The 24337-nt window shown below is 43.1% G+C and overlaps 2 protein-coding genes across 3 annotated transcripts; both read left to right on the forward strand.

The window, feature by feature from the left end:
• The first annotated feature begins 5144 nt into the window (after positions 1 to 5144).
• LOC115328555 lies at positions 5145 to 17741 on the forward strand. The gene is made up of 7 exons (XM_029989811.4): positions 5145 to 5307; positions 9441 to 9533; positions 9633 to 9695; positions 12429 to 12464; positions 13669 to 13752; positions 17025 to 17124; positions 17658 to 17741. The coding sequence occupies exons 1-6, from the start codon at positions 5178 to 5180 to the stop codon at positions 17072 to 17074; spliced, it is 456 nt and encodes a 151-aa protein (XP_029845671.4). The 5' UTR covers positions 5145 to 5177; the 3' UTR covers positions 17075 to 17124; positions 17658 to 17741.
• Positions 17742 to 17803: 62 nt separating this feature from the next.
• On the forward strand, positions 17804 to 23200 carry LOC120851112. Of its 2 annotated transcripts, XR_005718244.2 has the most exons (3): positions 17804 to 17902; positions 19923 to 20082; positions 22890 to 23171. XR_005718244.2 is itself a non-coding variant. In XM_040223672.2 (2 exons), exons 1-2 carry the CDS (start codon positions 19941 to 19943, stop codon positions 23162 to 23164), a joined length of 417 nt encoding a protein of 138 aa, XP_040079606.1. In that variant the 5' UTR covers positions 19658 to 19940; the 3' UTR covers positions 23165 to 23200. The 2 variants fall into 2 exon arrangements, 1 of the variants encoding a protein (XP_040079606.1); XM_040223672.2 differs by lacking the exon at positions 17804 to 17902 and having other exon boundaries at positions 19658 to 20082; positions 22890 to 23200.
• The last annotated feature ends 1137 nt before the right edge of the window (positions 23201 to 24337 follow it).

The following is a 24337-nucleotide window of genomic DNA, read 5'->3' on the forward strand; positions in this document are numbered from 1 at the left end:
GGTGGAGATCGAGGGGTCGTGGTATGCGGGGTTCGTTCCAGTAGCCGCTTTCTGGCATCGCGCGGCTGCTGAAACCATTCCCGTGTCTGCACAAGGATTGGCTTGCGCAATAAAGGGTTCAGGTCGTTGATAATATATTTATTTTCGAAACTTATAAATCAAGTAGCTTTCCCTAATCTCTTCTTTACTGTTTGAAACGCATCTCCTCTCATAGGTTGTTTATCTCATTTTGGAGTCTTTTACGTATTTATTCGTCCTTACCTCTGCTGGATGTTTGTTTTCTTACTTGATAAAGACCTTTAAATATTGGCGCGGGCTTGCGCGATCAACGCTTTCCCGGATTTATTCAAAATTGGAAAGATTGGCGTCAAAACCGGTTGAAGAAGCAAACCGAAGTCCTCGCTTCCAATGAAGACGGCACAATCGTAAGATAGGTCCTTGCTTCACTTGCCTCCACAACTCCCCATCGTTTGCACTATCGCAACGTCTCAGTAACATAGCTGTATACCACATTTTACTCATGGTTACTATAAATGTGGCCCCACAGGTTTTCCGGTTATCAGCGAGTCGACGTTTTAACGACCGGCGACTCTCCTGAGTGAGAATAAATATCATCACCTTCCAGCAATATCCACCCCTTTCTCTCTCTTCACCCCCCTCCCCCCTTTCCCGAGTTGGGGAAGTACCAGGCCACTCCAGGAAGCAGCCTGCAGACTGCGCTTTTCGGCTACTCATCCTCAACACATTCGAACGTGGAAGTAAACATATCGCATGAGCGACGCCCAGTTTATTTGCAACCTAAATATTGTGGCTCTACTGTTGGGACCCAATCAATTTCATCATCAATCATTATTTGTTACGATTTCATGGTAAAAGTGTGTTTGTCGTGATGCCACAAGAGTGGTCGATTCAAATTTTGATGAAATACTCGCTCCTGTGACGCTCTTGTGCGTAAGGTCAAAGCACTGGAGGCAGTGCGTAATACTTTACAACTGTCGTTGACGATAAAATATTTGTGGGAAGTGCGTAAAATTGTTTACACCACAAAAGTGTACCTAAACACAACAAAATATCGCAATGGCAAAAAAAAGAAAAAAATCAGCTTGCGAAAGCCGCTGCTTTTATCTCTCTCTCTTTTTGCGCCACTACAAAAAATAGCGGCCGAGCAACGAAATTCTATCAAAACCTCGTTTCTTGGAGAAAGGACAGCAGGCTATAAGGTAGTTAATTTGCCAGGGAGTTTGTAGAAATAATAGGCGACCATTGAACCTAGACTTTTACACAAATCATGCCCGGGATATTTCCATTTTCTTTCCACGCGATTAGAAGGAAAGACGCTGGGAGAATTTATGTGCACTAACATGCTGCTTCTAAAAGAAAGTACCAGATTTATAGTGCATGTCAATTTAGATGTAAATAGTTTAATCACTGCGCACGAACATTCGCGGCCTGGAGGATGACATAAAAGCATGGCGGAAAGCAGCTTGCCGGAAATATAAGCCTCCATTGCATTGCACTGGTGTGAAAAATGATTACGTATGTTTGTATTATTTCCGTGCCAAAATAAAAACAGCGTTTAGAAACCGAACCCTGTGCGTTTTAAGGGGCGCCGAAAGGACATAAAAAAAACCGGGACAACCTGAACAATACGAGGCGCCTTGCGTCACTCATCTTTTCCTGGTTGCTTGTTTTTCCGGAGCCTTTCAAAAGGGGATGAAAAGTTATGAACCGATTGACCGGACTTGCCACATTAGAGCAGTATTTTCATTACGAAAGGCTCTCTTAGAGCATCTTGCATAATTCAGCTTGTACTGGTCCGTTTTTATTTTCGGTTCCTTTCAAAACGTGAGCTCTTAGCCACTGGACTAAACTACCACATCATAATCTGCGCAAGCGGAGAAGCGGAAATTCAACAAAATGAATGATTCGCCCACGTTATTTGAGACCTATAGAAAAGCGGACCGGATAGAAAGGGGCCGAAATCTCTTTCAAGAAACACACAATCTTCTCTTCAATTCTGTCTAACAATTTGATGTGAAGGTGTACTTGGCTATGGCATTATTCGTTTAGGAATCAAGCGAAACTTTGTATCGGATCATTATACGTCTACGTTCACTCCCATTTGATGCTTATCATGTTTTCAACTATGTACACGGGGTGGTTTTCAGCGGTAGGTTTTTAATCTGATTGCCCGCCAGAGCGCGATCCAGAACGCACTACGGCCGCGGGCCGTCGCGCTCTTCTCCTTCTCCGTATCAATATAGAATCAAAGACGCGGGCGGAGCCGTCAATCGTGCATGGTTTCGGGAGCCAGTAACTCTGACTCTCGAAATGCAGGCGTGACGCAAAACTCAGAGGCGTCTCGTTCGCCTGTTTACGTTCTTCCCAGGCGGCAGAGATTGTCGTTTAGAGGCTCGGGGTTTATCTTCTGAACGGATCCAAGTTACTCGAGCAAGCTCGCATTCTGCTCGCAAAGCCCAGCCACTAAAGAAAGGTAACGGACGGTGGTTCGAGAGGCGTACAACCCTTGCCCGCTTGGCCCTCCCAACCACTTCTCCACTTCCGTAAATTTTGAATGTTGTAGGTTGGTCCAGTGGCTTAGAGCTCACACTTTGAAAGGAACCGAAAATAAAAACGGACCAGTACAAGCTGAACTATGCAAGACGCTCTAAGAGAGCCTGTCGTAATGAAAATGAACTGCTCTAATGTGGCAAGTCGGGTCAATCGGTTCATAATTTTTCATCCCCTTTTGAAAGGCTCCGGAAAAACAAGCAACCAGGAAAAGCTGAGTGACGCAAGGCGCCTCGTATTGTTCAGCTTGTCCCGGTATTTTTATGTCCTTTCGGCGCTCTTCAAAACGTACAGTGTTCGGTTTCTAAACGCTGTTTTTATTTTCGCACAGAAATAAAACAAAAACACGTAATAATTTTTCACACCAGTGCAATGCAATAGAGACATATTTCCAGCAAGCTGCTTTCCGCAATGCTTCAATGTCATCCTCCAGGCCGCGCATGTTTGTGCACACTGATTAAACTATATACATGTAGATTGACATGCACTAGAAATCCGGTACTTTCTTTTAGAAGCAGCATGTTAGTGCACATAAATTCCCCCAACGTCTTGCCTTCTAATCGCGTACAAGGAAAATGGAAATATCCCGGGCATGATTCGTGCAGAAGGCTAGATTCAATGGTCGCCCATTATTTCTACAAACTCTCTGGCAGATTCACTACCATATAGCCTGCTGTCATTTCTCCAAGAAGCAATGTTTTGATAGAATTTCGTTTCCCGGCCGCTATTGTTTGTAGTGGCGCGAAAAAAAGAGAGAGAGAGGGGGGGAAGCAATAGTTTTCGCAGGCAGATTTTTTTTTTTTTGCAATTGCGATATTTTTTTTTGTGTTTAGGTATGCTTTTGTGGTGTAAACAATTTTACGCACTTCCCACAAATATTCCATCCACAACGACAGTTGTAAAGTATCACGCATTGCCTCGGGTGCGTTGACCTTACGCACTAGAGCGTCACAGAAGCGAGTATTTCCGCAAAATGAATACGAGGACCTATTTCTCCCTTTGAATCGACCACTTTTGTGGCATCACGACGAACACACTTTCACCAAGACGTCGTAACAGTAGAGCCACATTATTTAGGTTGCAAATGAAAAGGGCGTTCATGCGATGTGTTTACTTCCACGTTCGAATGTGTTGAGGATGAGTAGCCGAAAAGCGCAGTCTGAAGGCTGCTTCGTGGAGTGTCCTGATATTTTTCCAACTCGGGAAAAGGGGAAGGGGGGGGGGGAGGGAGAGAAAGGGGTGGGTGTTGTGGGAAGGTGATAATATTTATTCTCATTCAGGAGAGTCGCCGGTCGTTAAAAAGTCGACTCGCTGATAACGGGAAAACCTGTGGGGCCACATTAATAGTAACCATGAGTAAAATGTGGTATACAGCTATGCTACTGAGACGTTGCGATAGTGCAAACGATGGGGAGTTGTGGAGGCCCCCCCCCCCCCCCCCCCCCCCCAGTGAAGCAAAGACCTATCTTACGATTGTGCCGTCTTCATTAGAAGCAATAATTTCGGTTTGCTTCTTCAACCCCTCCTGACGCCAATCTTGCCAATTTTGGATAAATCCTGGACAGCGTTGATCGCGCAAGCCCGCGCCAATATTTAAAGGTTTTTATCAAGAAAGAAAACAGACATCAAGCAGAGGTAAGGACGAATAAATACGCAAGAGTTCAAAATGGGACGAACAACCTATGAGAGGAGATGTGTTTCAAACAGCAATGAAGAAATTGGGGAAAGCCACTTGATTTATAAGTTTCGAAAATAAATATATTATCAACGACCTGAACCCTTTATTGCGCAAGCCAATCCTTGTGCAGACACGGGAATGGTTTCAGCAGCCGCGCGATGCCAGAAAGCGGCTACTGGAACGAACCCCGCATACCACGACCCCTCGATCTCCACCGACCGAGCGGCCTCGGACCTGCAGCTCATGGGAGAAAGCGTTCGGTCGTGCTGGCTTCCTCAATCTCGCGGATTGAGCGTGCCCGTGCCCCGCGTCAAGGAGGGAAGACACCTGGACGTCTCAAGGTCGTTGTGGCGCTCGCAGCTAGCCGCTCATTTCGCGGTTTTTGAGGATTATCCCTACAGAAAAAGCCGACACAAAAGAAGCCCCTGCCGTCACGTGATTTTTGGGAGAGGGTGAAAAGAGGAGGGCGCGAGGGGCATTTTCCTACCCTGCGGAAAATGGTTTCGTTGGTCGGTCTTTAAGCGAACGAAGCTTGCGCAACCAGCGCTTACAGGGTAACGCGACCGGAGCTTCCGCTTCACTACAGCCGCGGTGTTACGTGCCTTGATAACGCGTCCTTTAGCGTGGTTTGGGCTCTCTCTCTCTTTCTCTTTTCCTCCCCCCCTTCCTTGGACTTGAGCACTTCTAAATTTTGGAGGGCTATGAGCTCAATCGCTGGTGATGTGAGAACTATCGAGGGGCACTAGTCATGATCCCAGGCACTGTACTCTTGAAACCATAACAGAGTTGCTGTATACAATAACTTTCTTAATGAATAGGCTACAAGTATTTTTCTAACATAAAGATTTGTTGCAGTGGAGGGGCGTGCTTTTTTGTCGTCATGTTCCCCCACTTCGAGGACAGTCTGGCGGTTGTCCCGAGGTGCTGGATGCTCGAGGGAAAGCTAGCCTGTTGTTGGCCAAAAGGCCGGCATCATAATTTTAAAAGACTCGTACGCAAAGGAGTGGAGCCGGATGAAAACTGGTACATCCATGGAGTTGTGGTGCTAAAGGAGTGCTGTAAGTAATTTTTTAATTTTTTTCTTTTGAAGTACATTGGCGTATGCTGCCTCTAGACACTTCTGAATATGTGAATGCAGTGATCCCCTGTTACTATGAGCAGCTTCATGTTTGCGAGAAGTCTTCATGATAGAGTGAGCGAGGGTTGTCAACATGAGTCAAGCGTGCAAGCATCTTATTCCAAATATGAATTGGGGAAGGGTGACCAAGTTACCCGACATATACATTGAATGCCGTAAAAGAGAAGAACTATGTGGTTGGTTTTATTGGGCACAAAAAGTAAAGACTCAATTAAGTATTGTCCAAGGTTGTTATGTTGTGCAGACAGCCGACTTGCATGTGTTGCTCTTTATGTAATTTCACCAAGTATGTATGTTTATATACATAAATGTCTATACATACATACAAGTATGTATGTATATCCATTGGCAATTAGAAGGCATCACATACATATGGGTATGGCCCTGCAGACTTATGTAATGACCTAACTCGCAGAGTTAAATAAAATATACTAATACCAAGTAACTGGACTTAACCATGTATATGAACAATATAATTACAAGGAAAATTGCTTTTTAACAAAGCCAAATATCTTGTGCATTTGCACTTCCATGCATTAATATTTTGCAATTAGGTTAAAACTAGGGATGCCGCGAACTTTTTTCGAATCGAAGTTTCGATGATCGAATCAAGCGGTTCGAAAGGTTCGAGAGATTTCGATTTTTCGATTTGGCTACATCGTAAAATTCGACGGAAGTCGAATTTTCGAACTTGTTAAGCTAAGAAGTTCGACGCTTTTCGAACCGACGAACTTATTACGCTAAAAAATTCGATCTTTTTCGAACTTTCGAACTTGACTGACCAAACAATTCGAAGAATTTCGAACTTTCGAACCTATTTATCAAGAGAATTCGAAAAGTTTCGAACTTTCGATCTTGAAAAGTCACAAGTTCGACGAACTTCGAACTTTTAGGGTAAAAGTTCGACGTTCGTCGAACTTCGAAAGATTGGCGGACGGTTTCATTTGAATTCAAGTAGTGAGGTACATTTGTAATTTTTTTTTCTCGAACTTTTACACGCGGTGCTGCGTTCCTTACGAAAGACAAAGCCGTTTGTTTCAATGTTCCGGCATGCTTAGTTTTAAAGAAATAAATTCCCGAAGGCGCGAGGAAGGACGACGGGTTTTTGACGATTATTTTTGTGCCAGATTTGAAGCGCGCTGTGGCCGAAGCTATTTATGGTAGAGATGTTATACTTTTCTTAAGAATGATCTACGCATAGCCTAGGTACGTGAGTTTCGAAGAAATGTCCAAACATGTATCTACATGCAATTATGCCCTAAACTTGATATTTATTTTCGTCTAAGTTGTTTGAGGTATCGAATTTAAATTAATACCACAGACAGCACATATCATTGCCATCTGCAGAATACAAAATAATGTATTTATTGTTTTTTCACGTTAAGGAATAAATTAACCCATGGGAGAAGATTTCTAATAGTGTTCAAGTTCAGCACGTCATTAAAAGAAAACATTTTTTTTTCGCTTCACGTTCCTGGGACGTGTTTCTTTTAGCCTGTACACATTTTGGTAAAAGAAACTTGTTTCGAAGTTCTGAACCTCTGAATAGGCAAGAATACAACACTCCCGGCGAAGTCTTGATAGTTTTTTTTCTCTCCAGCTTTTTATCCCCGCATTTATTCTTTTTTTTTTTATTATATTGGCACAGGTATTTAGGTCGAAAAGACATAGCTTTGAACTTCGAACCACTAAGCATGTGACGAGTAGTGCCTTCTGACAACGAGTTCCTAACAGTGACCATCTACGCGATCTTTTATGCAGTGAAGAGCGACAGTAGTTATACATATGCATAAATAGTTTGAGATTAAAATAAGCTCGACCACGCCCTCTTTCCCCGTATTGTTTTCTTTAACAGTCCGAACTATCTGGAAGGGGGGGGGGGGGCTGGAGCCCCACTTCCTCCCCCATGCTTTTCCTCTTCCGACGCCACTGGTATGGTAGAACGTTCCTCGACCTCGAGTTGTGTAGGCTTCTGTGCTTATTGCTCGGCGTTTCCTCCGTCCCGGAAAATAAAACTCCAGAACGATTAGAAACTTAACTTACTATATGCTAGCGTCACTCGGGCGGCGTTTGATCGGATTACTACCAGCGTGTAAGGGGTGGCGAGGTAGTTTGCCATGTCGCTTCAAGGTTTTTCTGAGCCTCAACCTCCTGCTCGCCCCTGGCCGTTTCGAACTGGATGAGTCTCGTAAAACACTGTGTTTGCGTGTGATCACTACTGCGTGATGCAAATTAAAGAACCCCCCCCCCCCCTCCCGGGCTGGCGGTCACAATTACTGATCTATGGTCACACGTCACTCTGCACTGGCAAATATTCCAGCACATCCGGGACACCCGTCGTCTCATTTAATTGCCTGACCAACTTCGCAGAATCTAGATATCGCACCCTAACTTTTCTAAACTTGATTTTGTGAAAACCAGTGAGTCGTGAAAACGTTATTTGAAACAAACTGTGGAGGAACTTGAAAACCGGACTTCGAACTTTGAAAACTTGGACTAGAAAGGAGTTCAAAATCTTCGAAGGATTGTTTTTCAAATTTAGCGTTAAAAGAAAATCGAAACCTTCGAACTTTTCGAACTTTATGCAGAAATAAATTCGAAATCTTCGAATTGTTCGAATTTCATGTCTATAAAAATGCGAAGCGTTCGAAGTTTTCGAATTTAATTTGCAAAGAATTTCCAAATCTTCGAATTTATCGAACCTGCAGTAAAATATATTCGAAATATTCGAATCCGAAATTTTAGAAACCGTGAAAGCTTCGACCTTCTCGAATTCGAAACTCCACTGTGATTGAAAGTGGCGAATTTTTCGAATTCGAACCTCGGTCGGTACGAAAATATCGAATTTTTTTAAAATCGAACCTTGGTTCGCTTCGCAAATATCGAAACCTTTCGAAATCGAACCTGGGGTGGTTCGCGACATCCCTAGTTAAAACCAACTAAAATAAATCGGAAGCATAATGCGATTGTGCGAACCTGCCGCACATGTGTCGCTCACCTTTCGGCTGCAATAAACCAAACCTGACTCAGCTCGACTCGTTCATCGGTATCCGAATCTGCATTTTAAACAGTTCGGGATGTTTAGATTTTCACAGGAGTGCTGCCATGCCTTTCAATATTAAAATGTATTGTCACTGACAGGACAAACAAAAGGGAGGTCCTTCAGTACGTGGTCCCAGATCCAGTGACAGTCGCCTCCCTTCGATAATTCTTTCGCATCTTGTGAGCTTTCAGCGTTTGCGTGCAGCCAAAGCGCAATGGAAGGCGATAAACACATGCCGGAGCTTGTTTTGTGATTTACTATCAAACATATTACTGAACTTGGGCAAAAGTTCCAGCTGGCTATATGAAGACATACCAGTATCATCTCGCATGGAGTATATGTGGCGAAGATTTTCAACTTGTAGGTACAATGCTAGGTCTGAGCTGTTGCTGCTTTTAGCATGTCTCTAAGTTACATTTCAAAATTTTACAAGTTGGGTACCTGGATCAGTTTTTTTTTAGTTATATGCTAACTCCTTATCCATTTTTTTATTTTTCGCAATTCTTAAGCTATTCTTTTTTTATTTATTGTATGTGGTGGAGAAAGGTGCGGTACAAGCCACACGTGTCTCCACCACAAATCGCTATGTTTAAAAATGTGTAAAAAAAAATGTGTTGCCATATTTTGGCAGCGCTGCAAACTAAGCTCTCGACATGCCTGGGTTGTCCAAAACAGCCAAGGGGCGAGCGAGAGTTTGCGGTAAAGCTATATTCATCCTATACGGTTCGGAGACAGCTCTAGGTGGACAAGCTAAGCTTGTCCTAAATGATTAAGGGGTTAAATACCTGATGTTGGTAAAACTTTTTAATCTGTCCTTTTGTTGGGCATGCTGACCTTCATTGATTTTGGACGCAAACCGCCAAGAATTTCTGATCCAATTTGTTTTTCATCAAATGTCTGACAATAATCTTATATAAGCCAAGTATTGCTTTATTTTGAAGGTAAAAGTCATCATGAAGGGCTATATGGAAAAAAAAGACTGGTGTAAATATTTTCTTTTTTCTTGAAAGCAACATATGACAAGGCCCTGAGGGTACTGAAAAGGGCAGAAGAAGACGAGGCACTGGACACCACGGATGGTGGAGTGGAGCGTGGATCACCAGGTAATATGGCTCACATTGGTAATAACAATTAAAATGGCAAGAGCACTAGAGTGGTGAACCCCAGTCATGTCACCTAATTTCCAATGTCAATTTTCGTAGGTGACCGTCACTTCCACAGGCGGCCACTTTCCACCCAACAGGCGACGTCGCTGCCTGCACCACGTAAATAATTTTACAAATTGCTTGAATAATTAAATACATAAATGATTTTACAAATGCTAGCACTGCCAGTGTGTGCCAACAAAAAATTATGTGAACCGTCTGTGCACTTAGCCATCTTCACTCAAGAATGCTAAGAAAATGAAAAAAGAAGCATTTTGTTTGTTCAAAGAATGGACAGTGTACTGTATAATAACTGCTTTAAACATCTAATACATGCATGATAAACACTTTCATGTGTTAAGCTTCTTACACTCAAAAAATCTTAATTTTTAATAAAAAAAAACATATTACTGAGCAGACAACATATGGTACGCAGCAAACACTGTTGTGTTTTGCTGCACTGAAGGTTTCTAAAAAAATGTGCAAGACGACTGTTCACATGAATAGCTACAATTAATCAGCACACTTTTTTCTTGAGGTATTATTGTTCTACAAACTAGTTATGAAAGATAAATCATTTAAATTTTCCGTCGAAGCCCACTTTCTTTAGACGATGAAGCAGGACAGATCTCCAGGCTTCGGTGCTCCCTTTCTCATGTCATGAAAGGGCATGCACTGATTTACGAAATGATTCATTAGTGCAGCACATTATTTTCTTTGTTCCACAGCATAATGTGTTCCTTGTATCATGAATACTCATCTGAGGGTTACTGAACAAGATGGCTAAAATCCCTAGGGTGTCTTATTATTTCGGTGTTCTTGTTACCAATCACTCAAAGTCCCGCTCATGCTTGTCATTCTTAGATTAATCATCATATTTGGGTATTACGTCGGGGAACATTAACAGGTCCCTCGGGGCCTTACAATCTGTTCACGTCCAGGGCCTGCATAACTTTAACAAAACATAGACTTGGTAGAAGAGGAAGAAGAGGTCGAAGCTCTCACTGTTCCATTCCATTTAGTCACCCCCTGAAGAAGGAGTCAAGTAGACCTCGAAACTGTGGCAACTGTTAGTTTCTGAGCTTTTGGTTTGAGATTTTTTTTTATTATTTTTTTAAACCAGACAGATTTCTGTCAAAGATGTTTACTTTCACTCCTTTTGTGATGTTACGCCCTGGCAAGGAGGGCCTTCAGTGGCCTGCGTGCCCCAAATAAAAAAAAATAATTTAGATATTCGAGATCTTGGAGGTCAAATGAAAATTATATAAGTGGGTTTTCTCAAATACAAAACCGCCTCAGCTTCCCTTTAATGTATTTACCAGGTGTTACCACGTGTGTTGTCTTGCCATACATGCAGCCGATATACGCTTCCATCATTCGGATCTTAGTGCAATATTTGGTGGCACTTTAAGGCTTAAGTGGCCGAATTGACATGCTTTGCAAAAACTAACCTTTTTTTAGAGGTACCTGACTCGTCTAACATCTTTTGGAACTTCCAGTAACCAGTCCCAAAGTCTAGAACCCTATAGCCTTCATGTTTTCTGAATTATAGGGCATAGTTCGATGTTGCAATCATTGCCCTCGCGCAATGATTTTGCTGAGAGTAAAACAAAGGTGTCAACCCTATGTATCAACAAGGGTGGTGCAGAAACTATTACCACAGTGTTGCCTTAAAAACTTCTGTTGGTGGCACAGTCTTATCAGTGTTTCCTTGGAGGTCGCCGTCTCCAGTCGTTGCTGTGCAGGTTTGAATGTGTTAAATTAATTTGTGACTGAGATGCGAGAAACAATGGCTGCTTCACTTATGATTTGCATGAGTGGGATAGGTCCATTGTTTTTGTGGTCTGTGGGTGTGCTTAGTGTCAAGTATTTTGTCACAAAGAAGGGTGTTTGAAATGATTCAGAAGTTCAAGGACAACCATGCAAGTGTCAGCTATAATGAAGCAGCCAGACACCTGTCCGTGTCCATGACTAATGACGACGTTAAGGCTCGCGCTGCGGAAACCAGGATCCTGGGTTCAATCCACACTGCTGCCCGTTTCGATCTGGATGAGCATCGTACCGGCGTGCGGTCGTGTATCACTACTGCGTGGTGCACGTTAAAGACCCCAGGCTAGCGGGTCTACTGCACTGGCTAAATGTCTTATCTACAGCTGGGAGGTTCGTCGCACATTGAGGCAGACTAAGTTCTAGACTGTATAAACATACACACAACCCAATTTTCGATGACATTAAGCATATGCGTAAACTGATTTTGTTGAATAGATGATAGTGGATGATGACAAATAATTTGGAAATCAGTCAAAGCTTCAGCTATTTAATACTACATGACAGGCTTGGGTCTGGAGAATTGTTTGACTAAAGGTAAGTTCTACATTTAGGGTGCTGTAGAGTTTATTTTTAAATCACTATCATAACTTACCTCAGGAATTAACCTATTTACGAGTGATAAATTTAAATTCGAGAACACTTTAGGCTGCCAGGGAAAATGCTAGCATGATTAAAGAACTGCTGAAAATCCCACTGCCCACAAAGCGGCAACTTCTTTCTCTAGTCAACTGAGTGAAACGTTCAGAAAACCGGGAAATTGGCAGCACTGCACATGGGCTGATATACCTTAATGTATATGTATGATTAGCTTTCCCCCATTTGTTTGGTGCACTTCTTGAGTGAGTTGACATTAACGATAACCTACCAAGTTGCAATTTTGTGGTGCATACTATCCTTTATCATCTACAGCTTACAAACAAATTTTTGATATTCCCAATGAAAATAAAAAGATGCGAGCGAGGGACTATTGTCGTTAAAATTTCTGTCATTTGTACGAGTTCAATTTTAAACCACTACTTTCAGCTCCTGGTCTTGCCTGTGGAGTATTTGGCCCAAGAGGTAAGATATTTGCTAGTTTAAACAGTATGAATTACTATGCGAAGCCTTCAATTGTGATTATTTTGTTACGGTATATTTACAATCCCAATGGCCTGTAGATGGCAGGGTGGTAGTTCTAAGACAACGGGAGAGATGGGGTTAGATATTGCAGGATTTTCCATGCACCTGCTCGCTGATGCAGGTCAGCATGCTTAAAGTAATTTATTCGGCTACAAACGCAAAGCGGTCAGAGCAGGAGCATATCGCAGGTGACGGAGCTGTTGATATATAGTAGGAAAACAAGCAGGTTAATTTTTAAAAGTTGCAGAGACCTCACAGAACTTTTGAAGCTTTGTGGAGGACGAGTGCATTTAAAAAGACTGACCCTGTCGTTGTGTGTGGCAAGAAAATGTGAGGGTGATCAAGATATCGTTGTGTTTGCATCGTGCCTGGCCACCAGTATTCTAAAGGTGAGCACCGCATAGTGACTGTTAAGCTGTGGACAAGCCGCGTTCACAGTTAGTACTTATGTCTTTCTGTCAGAGGCTCACAACTCAGTGCATATTAGTTTTAATGCATGGGAATATTTGATCAACCTCCACCATAGTTACTAATGGTCTGTGTTGGCATTGTCCTGTCTTTTGCAACATTGCAGTTTGTGAGGTTTCTGCTAGCTGATTATGGCTTAATAGGAGTTTAGGATTGCATTCAAATTTACAAGTAACTAAACTCTGAAAACATTATGGCACAAAAGCATAAATTTTCTACCCACATCTTATCAGAAGTTATAAGAAAATATTGTTGCCAATCAGATGTATTTATGTTTTGTTTCATTAGTGAACATTAGAGCATTCAATAATTAAACTAAAGCAATTGGTCACTGCTACGACATTCCAACCAACACGAGGCTGGCAAAATTTTCCTAGAAGTTATGTGAGAAAGCACCAAATAAAGAGGAGTCGCATGCACTCAGGCCTTCAACGCCACTTGTGTAGTGGAAATGTCAGTGAAATCACAAACTTGGACGATACCAAATTGTGGTAGTCCTTGTTCTTTTGGGAGTAAACTGCAAAAAAGGCCACTGTTGTGCATTAACAAATGTTCTGTCAGAGAAAACCATAAGAATGAGCAGCTGTGTCATGTTCATATTAATTTTATTGCTCAGTGTACATTCCTTATTGTGTATATTTTAGCAGGTAACAATGTATATTTTCCTGCAATTCAGCTTCATCGCCAGTTGCCACTGACGCCGCAAGGTCAAGCTTCGTTTTTGACCACCAGCTGCCTGCAACGACTTCTATGATCACAGGTTGTTTAGCTGATTCTGAAGTTCCAAATTGATTGCTAATACTGAACTCATACAAGCAAGCAAATAATGCAAAGTTCTTTTGATAAAGGAGTAGGCTAGGTGTTATTGTGATAGATATATACAAAGTGTTTTTTATTAGGAGCAGGATTTAAAAAAAAAGAAAGAACTTGCAGGTTTTCTTTAGTCCTGGGGGCAAGTTGGTGCCTATAGACCTTTCCAGCGGCAGTCTCGAACGAAGCGATTTCCAGCGCGCGTCCCTGGTTTTGAGATTGTACATCAGTGTTGCCCGACTGCGCTGAGCTGTGGGTTTTCTCGTCAATAAGCTGTGGAAGCCTGCGTAGGAGCAATTTTGAACGCTGGTGGCAGAAAAATCGCCTCGATTTTTTTTTGTGTTCTATGGCGAAGAGAATTTCTCGAAGTTTTTAAGAGAGCATTGAACTATTTTTGGGAACAGAAACAAACAAATGAAAGCTATTTTCGGTGAGTCCGTGCGCGATAGAACAAATGCTACTGGAATGTTTGTTTCATTTTATGCGTATATTTTTACGGCACCATACACTCAGCCGTGTCAAACTACAAAGATCTTAACTGCCTAACATATTTGACCACTCCAGAGGATAACCGAACTGCATGGATATTGCCCGCTCACTATATGAAATTCAACGAATCTCATCAATCGAACAACATATATTGTACGTACCCCACGGTGCCGAGTTATCCGAACAGGATTTGAGAAAGGTCTCAACTAACACAGCATATCCAATATACAGTGTCGACTACAGTCACTTCACGACAATCGGACGGAATCCGGCTTGTCTTGGGGTACGTTTTGAAGAGTGATGTTTTTTTACACAGCACTAAAGCAAATGAACGAACGTGTCTATTCCTTCCACACACCTAGGTCCCGACCCTATCAGCTATTTTTCGCGAAGACCCGGAACATAGCCGGAAAGGCTTTTCGGAGATTATCTCAACAGAAATAGTCCTCGAAGAACGTCGAACGGCCCGCGTCGCGGGCTGCTTGACGTTCGCTCTCTTCGTTCGTTTCCTGCGAAGGTCGAGCAGGCTACGAGCTCTGGTATTCCCTGGTTCTCACAGTGGAAGATTACAAAAACACGCAAGCATCCTGAACAGGCAAATAGAGTAAACACTTTCAAGGAAAGCCGGCGAACTTCAAACACGCAATGCAGGTGGGGAGTCGCGCTGACCGGGTTTCCACAGCTCAGGCGGGTGGCAGAAATTTTTGGCTGATAGGGGTCGCTTGAGTCGCAAAATGGCGGCGGCCAGCGAGTTGTTTTTGCAAAGGTCTATAGCAGCAACTAGAAAAGAGGCTCAATTGATTCTCAATTGATTCATTAGTTACCTAACTAGCTAAGATTTAATTTTCTATCTAAATCTTAACCAACTTTTTGGGACAAAATGTAATTGGAGAATCTATGCTCGACCTCATTATGTAGCTGTGACATGAAATTTTGATTAAATAATTAGTGGGTGCTACGCGGCAAGAAATGTCATCTTAGTACATGGATTCAAACAAAAACTGAGCCAGCAGAACATGCCCATGACGTCGATCCCTGTGCTTTGTGCCATCATCACACTGCCTTTCGTCACCTGCGGCATGAACTTTTGGGTTGTGGAGCCAGTACAGAGCGAAGAAATCACCATCACCATTGCTCTTTGCCTGCTCAGTTTCAGTTACGAGGTATGTACAAGGATTGACATTTCACATCATGGTTGGTTAAGACCAGAGTTACGCAAACTTTGTAGACCCGCGACCTCTAAAATAACGCCGTCCGATTACCTACCCTACCCTACCCCCCCCCCCCCCCCCCCCCCGTCCCCTTCCCCGCTTTAGAGCAGTATCAAAGCAATCAACGGCTCAGCTTTCTGAGGCCTTCCCCCCCCCCCCCCCCCCCCAGACGTCACCTCACAACCCCGGCTTTTTGTACCGCTGGGTTAAACTAGAATGAAGTTGAGTGTCAATGTCCAACTTCGTTATGACGGAAGATATTATTTAAACTTCAATAAGTTTGCAGAAACCTTTTAGTCAGCTAGCTAATTATTCCGTTTCATCTCTTTTCTAGTTGTCCCCATAGCTCCAGCCAAGCCCTGTAAACGTTGCAGCCCACCAGCAGGAAATTTCTAAACATCTAGTTTATCAAAGTAATAAAAAAATATCTTTGCTAATCAGAAGTATTCATGTTTTGTTTCATCAGTGAACATTAGAGCATTTAATAATTAAACTAAAGCAATCAGTCACTGCTACGTGATTCCCACCAACACGAGGCTGGCAAGAATTTTGAAGAAGTGCTGTAAGATAGTATGGAATAAAGAGAAGTCAAATGCACTCAGGCCTTAACACAACTTGTGTGGTGGGAATGTTATTGGAAGCACCAATTTGGACGATAACAGATTGGGTTTGTCCTTGTTATTTGAGGAGCAAACTGAAAAAAGTGCCACTGTCATGCATCAGCAAATGTTCTGTTAGGGCAGGGGTTCTCAAACTGGGTTCTGGGGAACACTAGTTTCACGAGCTGGTCTCATGGGTTCAGCGAACACCCAAATTGCCATCCCCCCCTCCCCCCAATCCCCCCTCCCCCGCTGCAGGCTGCACGGCAGGACCATGCAAAGCGCCTTCATCTCACTTTGTACTGACATCGCAATTGATATGGTGGGGATATATGGGAAGCAACACAAGCAGAATTGCCTACAATTGTGCATCTGTTGCTTCTCGGTCGGCAAATATAGAGGAGGGGGGGGGGGGAGCAGTGTTCCGTGGCAGTTTTTGAGGCTTCCTGGGGTTTCGTGAGACCAAAAAGTTTGAGAACCCCTGTGTGAGGGAAACGTTTCAAAAGAGGCCCAATTTGTTTTATTTGCACACCAGTTGCAAACTATAAACTAACGCGGAAAGCACCCACTTCGTTCAAGCACCCATTATTAACACTTTCCAAACTTGGAAATTCTGCAATTTGTACGTTCAGCGACCGATTTGACCATTGACAAGCGCCATTGTCTAGATTAACCCAGTTTTCAGTGAAAGTGAGGTGGGCACTCCACTGGTATTTTATGGTAGCTGTGTTTGGAGATTTGTGTTTGTCCTCCTTGTTCTTCTTCTCCGGGGATTATTAGTGTTATTTTTGTCCACCTGGCTTGCTCCTTTACATTAATTGCATTATCACCTTTGTCATGTTCATATTAACTGTATTGCTCATTGTACATTCCTTATCCTGTATAATATACCAGGTAACAATATATATTTGTCTGCATTTCAGCTTTATCGCCACCTACCAATGATGCGGGAAGGCCGGCAAGCTGCGCTTAAGACTGCCAACCACCCCCCCCCCCCCCCAGCAACAGTTCCTGCACTCACAGGTTGTTTAGCCAATTCTGAACTTCCAAATTAGTTCCTAATGCTGCAATCATACAAGCAGGCCAATAATGCTTATTTATTATGTTAAAGAAGTCCAGGTGTTTTGGTGTCATGACATTTACAGGATCGGTTCTATCGCAGAACCAGAATTGTTTTTAAACAAGAAATCTGATGTGGTATTCATTTTCACCCAAGAGCAATAGTAAGAAATGTTGGGCTTCTTATATTATGTAGTGGTGTCATGAAGTTTCTGTTGCCCTTTCCCTCCTGCCAAGTAAAGTCCTCTGCAACCCATGGATGTGCTTATTAATGTCGTGGATGGCCTTTTCCACAAGACAATTGTTGCACTTCTACGAAGTTTTTCAGAATGCATATACTTTGTATCTGAGCCGTAGATGCCTAGTTCAATTATGGCTTTGGTTGTATGTAACCTGAACTATCCAGTTCCTGTCTTATTTACTCCGACGCTCGAGAAGTACAATGCAGTGTTATTCCTTCCTTGTACATTTTTAAATATTTCTCTTTTTTGTATCAGGCTTTGAGTCACAGGTACTAAAGCTGCTCTTGGAGCAGCGCCAGCAGCTCCGTGAGCTGTCGCAACAGAACACAGCCCTCAAGGAAAGCCAGGAGGATCTGTGCCTGCGGCTGGCCCAGCTGGAGGGCCAACTTCCGAGGAGGACTTAGCCAGCTGGAGAGGCAATTCAGCTGCCTCTGTTCTCCCTGGAGGATTTCCAGGCCGCGGAGGAGGTCCTCCAAGATGGCGCCTCAAGAAAAGCTTTGGTATGGATGGTGCATGGGATCTGTTGTATCGTGCAGTAAGACATGAAATTTTAACTTGCTCCGTGATGCTTGTTGTGTGCACCAGCGTGAACATTCCTATTCAATGTATTCTTTTAGTGGAGGTATGTATGCTTTATAGTGTATGCCTGTGCATTCCTAAACCACACAAAACATGAAAAATGTTGATTGTGGTATAAAACTCCTCTACTTCCGCCCTTTTCCAGGTTAAGGGAGTCTGTCAAATCATGGCAAATGATCTGGCAAAAGGGGACTAACAACCATGTTTGCCCTATTTCCACAACGTATTTCTGAGAAGAGCAAATAGTTTCTGCGCACTGCATAATGAACTACATTCTAGAGTTTCCAGACTATCCAGCATAATGCTGGCAGTTGGAATAAGATGCAATTAGCTTGGAAGATTGTATGTTAGCAGTTTCAAGAGTATAACACATTATAAAATGTCAAAGTGAGAAGGTGGAGGCCGCTGGAGTTCATGGGTGCATGGAGATGCACCCATGAACTCCAGCGGCGAGGCCGTTGTCTGCGCTCGCGCGACGAGGCACGCACAACTGCACGCCTGTCGTAGTTTTCCTCACGTGCATGCGAACATGATTGCATGACAGAGGCACCAGCTGAGACACTTGCAATCCATTGTTTTACGTTTGCTTACTTTTGACGAAAATCTGTCTCGTCGGGAACCAGTAAAACGCAGGCAAACGGTTTTTCGGAATTGCTCGGCATTGCCTACAGCACTGTACACTTGTGGGATGTCTCAGCAGTAAGAACACAAGCAGCGAGTTCCGTCTCAAAACGTCACATCACAACACAACATAACACAAAATGGCCTTCGTTTCTACAGCACCTAAAACAAATAATGTTATTTTTCTAAGAATATCTTCTCCAAAAGCCACTTTTGCTGCTCCGAAACACTATCTTCGCTGTTCCAGAAGCCACTTTTGGTGCTCCAAAACACTGTTTGGGTTTCTCCAAAGGCCACATTTGTTGCTCTAAAACACTGTTTTGGCTGCTCCAAAAGGTGCTCCAAAATGGCTTAGGCCAATCACATCACTGGCTCACATATAATGTGAGTGTTCATAAAACACCTTTAGTGTACTAGCTCAGGATAATTAACGTGCTCAAATTCAGTGTGAAAAACAAAACATAATCTATCTGTATACCGTAATCACTCAAATGTAACGCAACCATGATTGTAACGCAAAGGATGACTTCACAGCGCAAAAAAATAAAAGAACACAAATGTAACGCGAGTAATGTGAGGGGAAAAAAGTGATTTATTTGTTGCACATAGTGGCCAACACCTGCCAGTTTTTAAAAATAAAATGAGTTTGCTCACTCATCCCGTTTGCCATTGGTAATCAAGTGTTCCCCCTGAGACAATGAGGTCCGCGGAAGCCTTTTTGGCTGGGCTCACACTTGAAGAGCGCTTCATGCTGGAGCCTGCACCCACAAATAGTCGATTTTGTCACATCTAGCCGCCGAGCCGCGGCAGAGTTTCCGATTTCCTCAGCCATCAAAATTTCACTTGTTTTAAAGTGAATGTCGTACTGAGCTCGTCGCGTTGCCATTTCCTCGGGTCCAGTTGCGGAAGCACGAAGCAGCAGCCCGCGAAACACAGGCACATGGGTAAGGTAACCCTAACATGGGCGCAACGAGTCGCAAACAAGAATAGACTTGGATTGGCGGTTGCCAGCGTGTATATGTTGCCAGCACAAGAGTGAAAGATTGCGAGATTTTTCGTAGCTATCTTAAAGAGCCTGTGCTGCGACACCGCCAAGGCGAATTTTGAAGCATTTCGATTATAACGCGAACCCCCAAATTAGGTGAGGGAAATTTTGAAAAAAAAAACTTGCGTTACATTCGAGTGAATACGGTATTTGTCTAGGACTCTGTTAGCAAGATTTTACATTACGCTACTGCTATACTGTGCACGTGAAGCTCCCTAAACTGATATAGAAAATATAGCACTCATGACTAATTTTGTGTTTTGTTCGTATTGCAGAGAGCTCGGTTTGTTCTAATGGGTGGAACAAGTGTGAAGGATGCGGTTCGCTGCATCATGGAGCGAACCCTGAAAAAAGAAGTTCAGGCGCATTTTACTTTCGTGGGGCGGCAGGGGAAGCAGCCATTTAAAGGAACGAAGCTGTTTTCCGTCATCAAGGGTATGACTTTTATCATTTACAGCTTTATTTATTGAACATGGATATCTAGTAATTTTTTAAATACCCAATGAACTTGATGTTTCGACACAAAGCAAACATTTAGAAGAAGCTTCTACTTGAAAACATGCAGAGTGTGCCCCATTTTTTAATCTAAAAAAATGCTTTTATTTCGCACCATACTTTGGTCTCGGGGATGTATTTGGATGATGATGATGGTTTGGGGTTTTATGGCGCAAGAGCAACTTAGGCCATATTGTGCCAAGGATGTATTTGGATCTGTAATTGCTTAATCTTTAGCTTCAGCTTGAGTACTCAAGGTCCGTAGGCATAGAGTTGGATATTTTGTTTATTTCTTTGCTGATCTAGTATTTTTTTATTTACAAACAACACTGATCCTATCTGCGGGGTCGTGGCAAGGCGAAGTATTACAAGTCAAAGCATCAAAATATGAGTTACCCATTTAGAGCACAAAATGGAAACAAATGCACTTACAGAATAGTGGTTAATACTGTCATAAGAAATTCCATTGAATTTTATAATTGTTTGAGGAAAAACTAAGAACTAAGGTCTGCAGAAGTTATTGTAAAAATTATGTATCTAATTCTGTTGCTCACAGTGCTTTGTGTATTTCTTTCTTGAGTGTGTTTCCGCTGTGTCTGATAATATAACCATAAAGTATGCTGGTAATGTTACGTTGTACACCATGTTCTGCGTAACTATTTTATGTTCACTTATGTTGCTCACCCCTATTACGGTCCCCATTGTAAGGAATAATAGTATTGTCAATTAAAATAAATAATAAGAATTAAAAAAAAATCAATTAGTAGAGTAAAATGGTAAGTTATCTTAATTGCTTGGCATAACAAATAAAAAAAGTTACAGTATCAACAGTGTTACTTTTTATACTTCTTATTAATGGATCGAAATTGGTAAAAGAACAAGGAGTGGGTTGGTAAAGGTAGGAAAGCATGTCTCTCTATGGGCTTTGTGGGGATTCCTGTGGTCTCCTTTCCTTGATGGCTGTGATACTGGCCGCAGGTTGGAACGCTCGGCCTCTTTCGCAGTGAGCCCTGGCCTGCTCGTGAAGCGGAAGGTCCTTGGTCTTGGTGGACGCTCCTCTCACTCTCCCGGGTGGACCTCTTCCTGGCCCCACGCTCGAGTGCGGCTCACGAAAGACAAGCGAGGTTTCGCCTTCTTTTTTCCGCTTTCGGAAACGGGGACTTGCCCAGTGATCGCAAAAGAAATAGGACATGTCTCAGCTCCTTCTTTGATGCTTCTTAGATCTTGGTTCTCTAGAACCCCGCGTATGGCAGGTAAGGACCTTTTCTTATTTTGCCGGCGTGGGAGGCATTCCGGGTGGGGACATAGTAGTTCGTATAGGAGAGTGTTTTCATAAATTCTCTTGGACACTGTCCTTACTCTGGTACGAGTGTCTTCTTTTCCGCTATATTCGAGAGAGTGAGACAAGGTAGTCAATCATAGGCACCGACGGCAGAAATAACTTATCAAACCGACCCAATGTAACGTGGCCTTAAATGTTGTCTACATTGCCGCAGAGGTGTGGGACTGTGCTACTAGGTTGACATCTCCATTGAGATCGCCACCACTGTTAAGATAACCCTTTGGTTATCTCGAGCAGAAGTACCGATAGAGTAACCAGAGGGCCGTTTCAACAGCGGCGGCAATCTCGAAGGAGACACCAAGCTTAGTAGCACGGTCCCACATCATTGCTGAGGATTGGTTCAATAAATTTCTTCTGTCTGTGCTAATGATCGACTCTTTGTTTGATTGTCGAATATAGCGGACACACAAACCAGAGTAAGGACGGAGTCCAAGAGTATTTGTTAGAATACTCTCCTGTACAAACTACTATGTTCCCATCCAAAATGCCCTCCCCCCCCCCTTGCCTGCAATGTAAGAGGAGGTCCTTACCTGAGATGCAGGGTTCCGGAGAGCCAAGATTGGGGAAGCATCTGAGAAGTCAACGACATATCCTTCTATTTCGCGGTCACCGGACGAGTCACCTTCGTGAAAGTGGGAAAAGAGGAGGCAAAACCTCCTTGCCTGTCAGCAGTGATTTGCATCTGAGCGGGGGAAAGGAAAGAGGAACCACCGGGAGAGAGTGAGGGGAGGGCCCTCCAAGACAGGGGACCCTCTGTTTCACGAACGAGTTGGGAGGTCATGGTGAAGAAGGTCGAGCATTTCGACATGCGGCTATTATCAGAGCCATCGGGGAAGAGAGATCACAGGAATACCCACAGCTTTTACTCCATATCATTTTTGTTCATGTACATTTTTTATGATACTAATGCAAGCCCTTTGGTAAGCTCAGAAACAAATCTAATATTTTATGTGTTAAAATGCACTCAATAGCTTTTGTTTATAGATGGCTAATTTTGTGTTCAACTAAAAATTGTGTAAAAAAATGGGTAAAAATGCACAATTAATTTTTTTACTAGCACAAACATTTATGAGGCATTCATATAGCAAAGCAAATTGCAGTGCACAAAAGCAAGCAAAAGCATTGCAGTACAGTGTGTATGAGCATCTTTTGTTTTGCTGTAATCCTCGTGATTGCACGTCCTTGGACGACGCGTGTCCATAATTGTCTGAATATAGCTGTCACAGATAGAAAATAATAGCACAAACATATTTTGTACGAAACCATCTTCCAGTTATTCAAGCACATTACGGCATCATTTCGTCAGATAACATACAGCATATTTTGTTAATGGGATGGCGTAATGGTGGAGACAACAATTTTAGTCTAACTTGCGTATTACTGTGTTTTGTATTCGGTGTTCTAGCTGCTGTCCAAAAAAAAACGAAGGCGGCTGACACGGAGGTAGAGGCGGCCATCCGGGTCTACCTCTACGGTGTGAAGGACCGGGAGGGCGGGCGGCGTTCCCGCTTTTTGGACGCTGTAGATGCTGCAGCTTTGAGGAGGATTGCAGCATTGAGCGAGGCTCCAGCTTCGAACAACGCTGTAGCCTCGGGCGAAGCTGCAGCCTCGTTCGATGTTGTGGACCTCTTCGAGGTTGCCGCATCCGGTGGCTGGAGCGACGAAGATTTCCAAGAATAAAACCCGTGACCGCAGTCTTTTGTTTTTGCCCTTTTTTAGCACCACTGGTGGAGGTGTTTTTATTTCAATGGGCTTTAACTAGTGGTGATGTATCGTTTAATGCAGGAATAAAAGCTATACTCCTTCTAACTTTACAATGATCTCCAGTGGATGCTGTGAGCTATCCCAGGCAGACCAGCATGGTGAAGTTATTGCATGATTATGCCCCCCTCCCCCCCACACCCATGTCAATGCAGTCCATCAACTTCACGTTATTGTAAGGTGAAACAGTCTATATGTAATAACAATCCAATTGATGCAGCCAAAATTGTTAAATTAGCATAAATTGGTAGTTTTAAGTAATTTTCAGAGATGCCTACTTTACCAACTTTGGCTTGGGTCTAGTATTCCAAAAATCATATTTTGGTATGGTGTGTGGGTGCTATTTCAGGTTTATGTGGCAGAAGTCTGGCATTTTGAGCAATCTTGCCTTGGCTCATCCATGTCACTTTTTTATGCACTCCAGTGGCTAAACAGAGAAAAACAAAACTTTGGCATGCCTCTGGGCTTTCTGTGGCATTTTTGGCACATGTTAGACAATCCAGTGGGGAGCCAGAGAAAAGCTAACTCTTATGCTCCTGAACCCCCAAATTAGGATTGACTGGCAGCTTTGGCTCAGGTATGGCTCTTTTGGCACTCCTGGGGCAAACCGTAGAAATACCAAACTTTGGCATGCCTCTGGGCTTGCTTTGGCACTTGATGGCGGACCAGAGAGAAGCCTACTTTTTGTCCCCGAATTCCCAAATTGGGATTTACTATGGCTCAAGTATGGCACCAACTTTGGTGTTCTTCTGCCGGACCAGCAATGCTAAACTTTGATATGCCCCGAATTCCCAAATTAAAATTTACTATGGCAATTGTGGATAAAGTATGGCACCAACTTTTGCGCTCCTCTGCCGGACCAGAGCAATGCCAAACTTTTGTATGCCCCGAATTCCCAAATTAGAATTTACTATGGCAGTTATGGCTGAAGTATGGCACCAACTTTTGCGCTCCTTTGGCGAACCAGAGCAACACCGAACTTTGGCATGTCCGAAATACCCAAATTGGGCGTTGCTCTGGCAGTTCTGGCCTAAGTATAGCACTACTTCGGCACTCCTGTGGCGAGCCAGAGAAACGCGAAACTTTGGCGTG

The sequence above is a fragment of the Ixodes scapularis genome, unplaced genomic scaffold, assembly GCF_016920785.2.
Source record: "Ixodes scapularis isolate PalLabHiFi unplaced genomic scaffold, ASM1692078v2 PGA_scaffold0__279_contigs__length_252992795, whole genome shotgun sequence".
NCBI lineage: Eukaryota > Metazoa > Arthropoda > Arachnida > Ixodida > Ixodidae > Ixodes > Ixodes scapularis.

What these genes read in the sequence shown, in the direction of transcription:
- LOC115328555 (XM_029989811.4), top strand. Translation starts at nt 5,178, where the DNA reads ATGCTCGAGGGAAAGCTAGCCTGTTGTTGGCCAAAAGGCCGGCATCAT. An exon ending in TGTGGTGCTAAAGGAGTGCT is followed by an intron (nt 5,308 to 9,440) that starts GTAAGTAATTTT and finishes TTTTCTTGAAAG; the next exon opens with CAACATATGACAAGGCCCTG. An exon ending in TGGAGTATTTGGCCCAAGAG is followed by an intron (nt 12,465 to 13,668) that starts GTAAGATATTTG and finishes CCTGCAATTCAG; the next exon opens with CTTCATCGCCAGTTGCCACT.
- LOC120851112 (XM_040223672.2), top strand. Translation starts at nt 19,941, where the DNA reads ATGGGTGGAACAAGTGTGAAGGATGCGGTTCGCTGCATCATGGAGCGA. An exon ending in GCTGTTTTCCGTCATCAAGG is followed by an intron (nt 20,083 to 22,889) that starts GTATGACTTTTA and finishes TCGGTGTTCTAG; the next exon opens with CTGCTGTCCAAAAAAAAACG.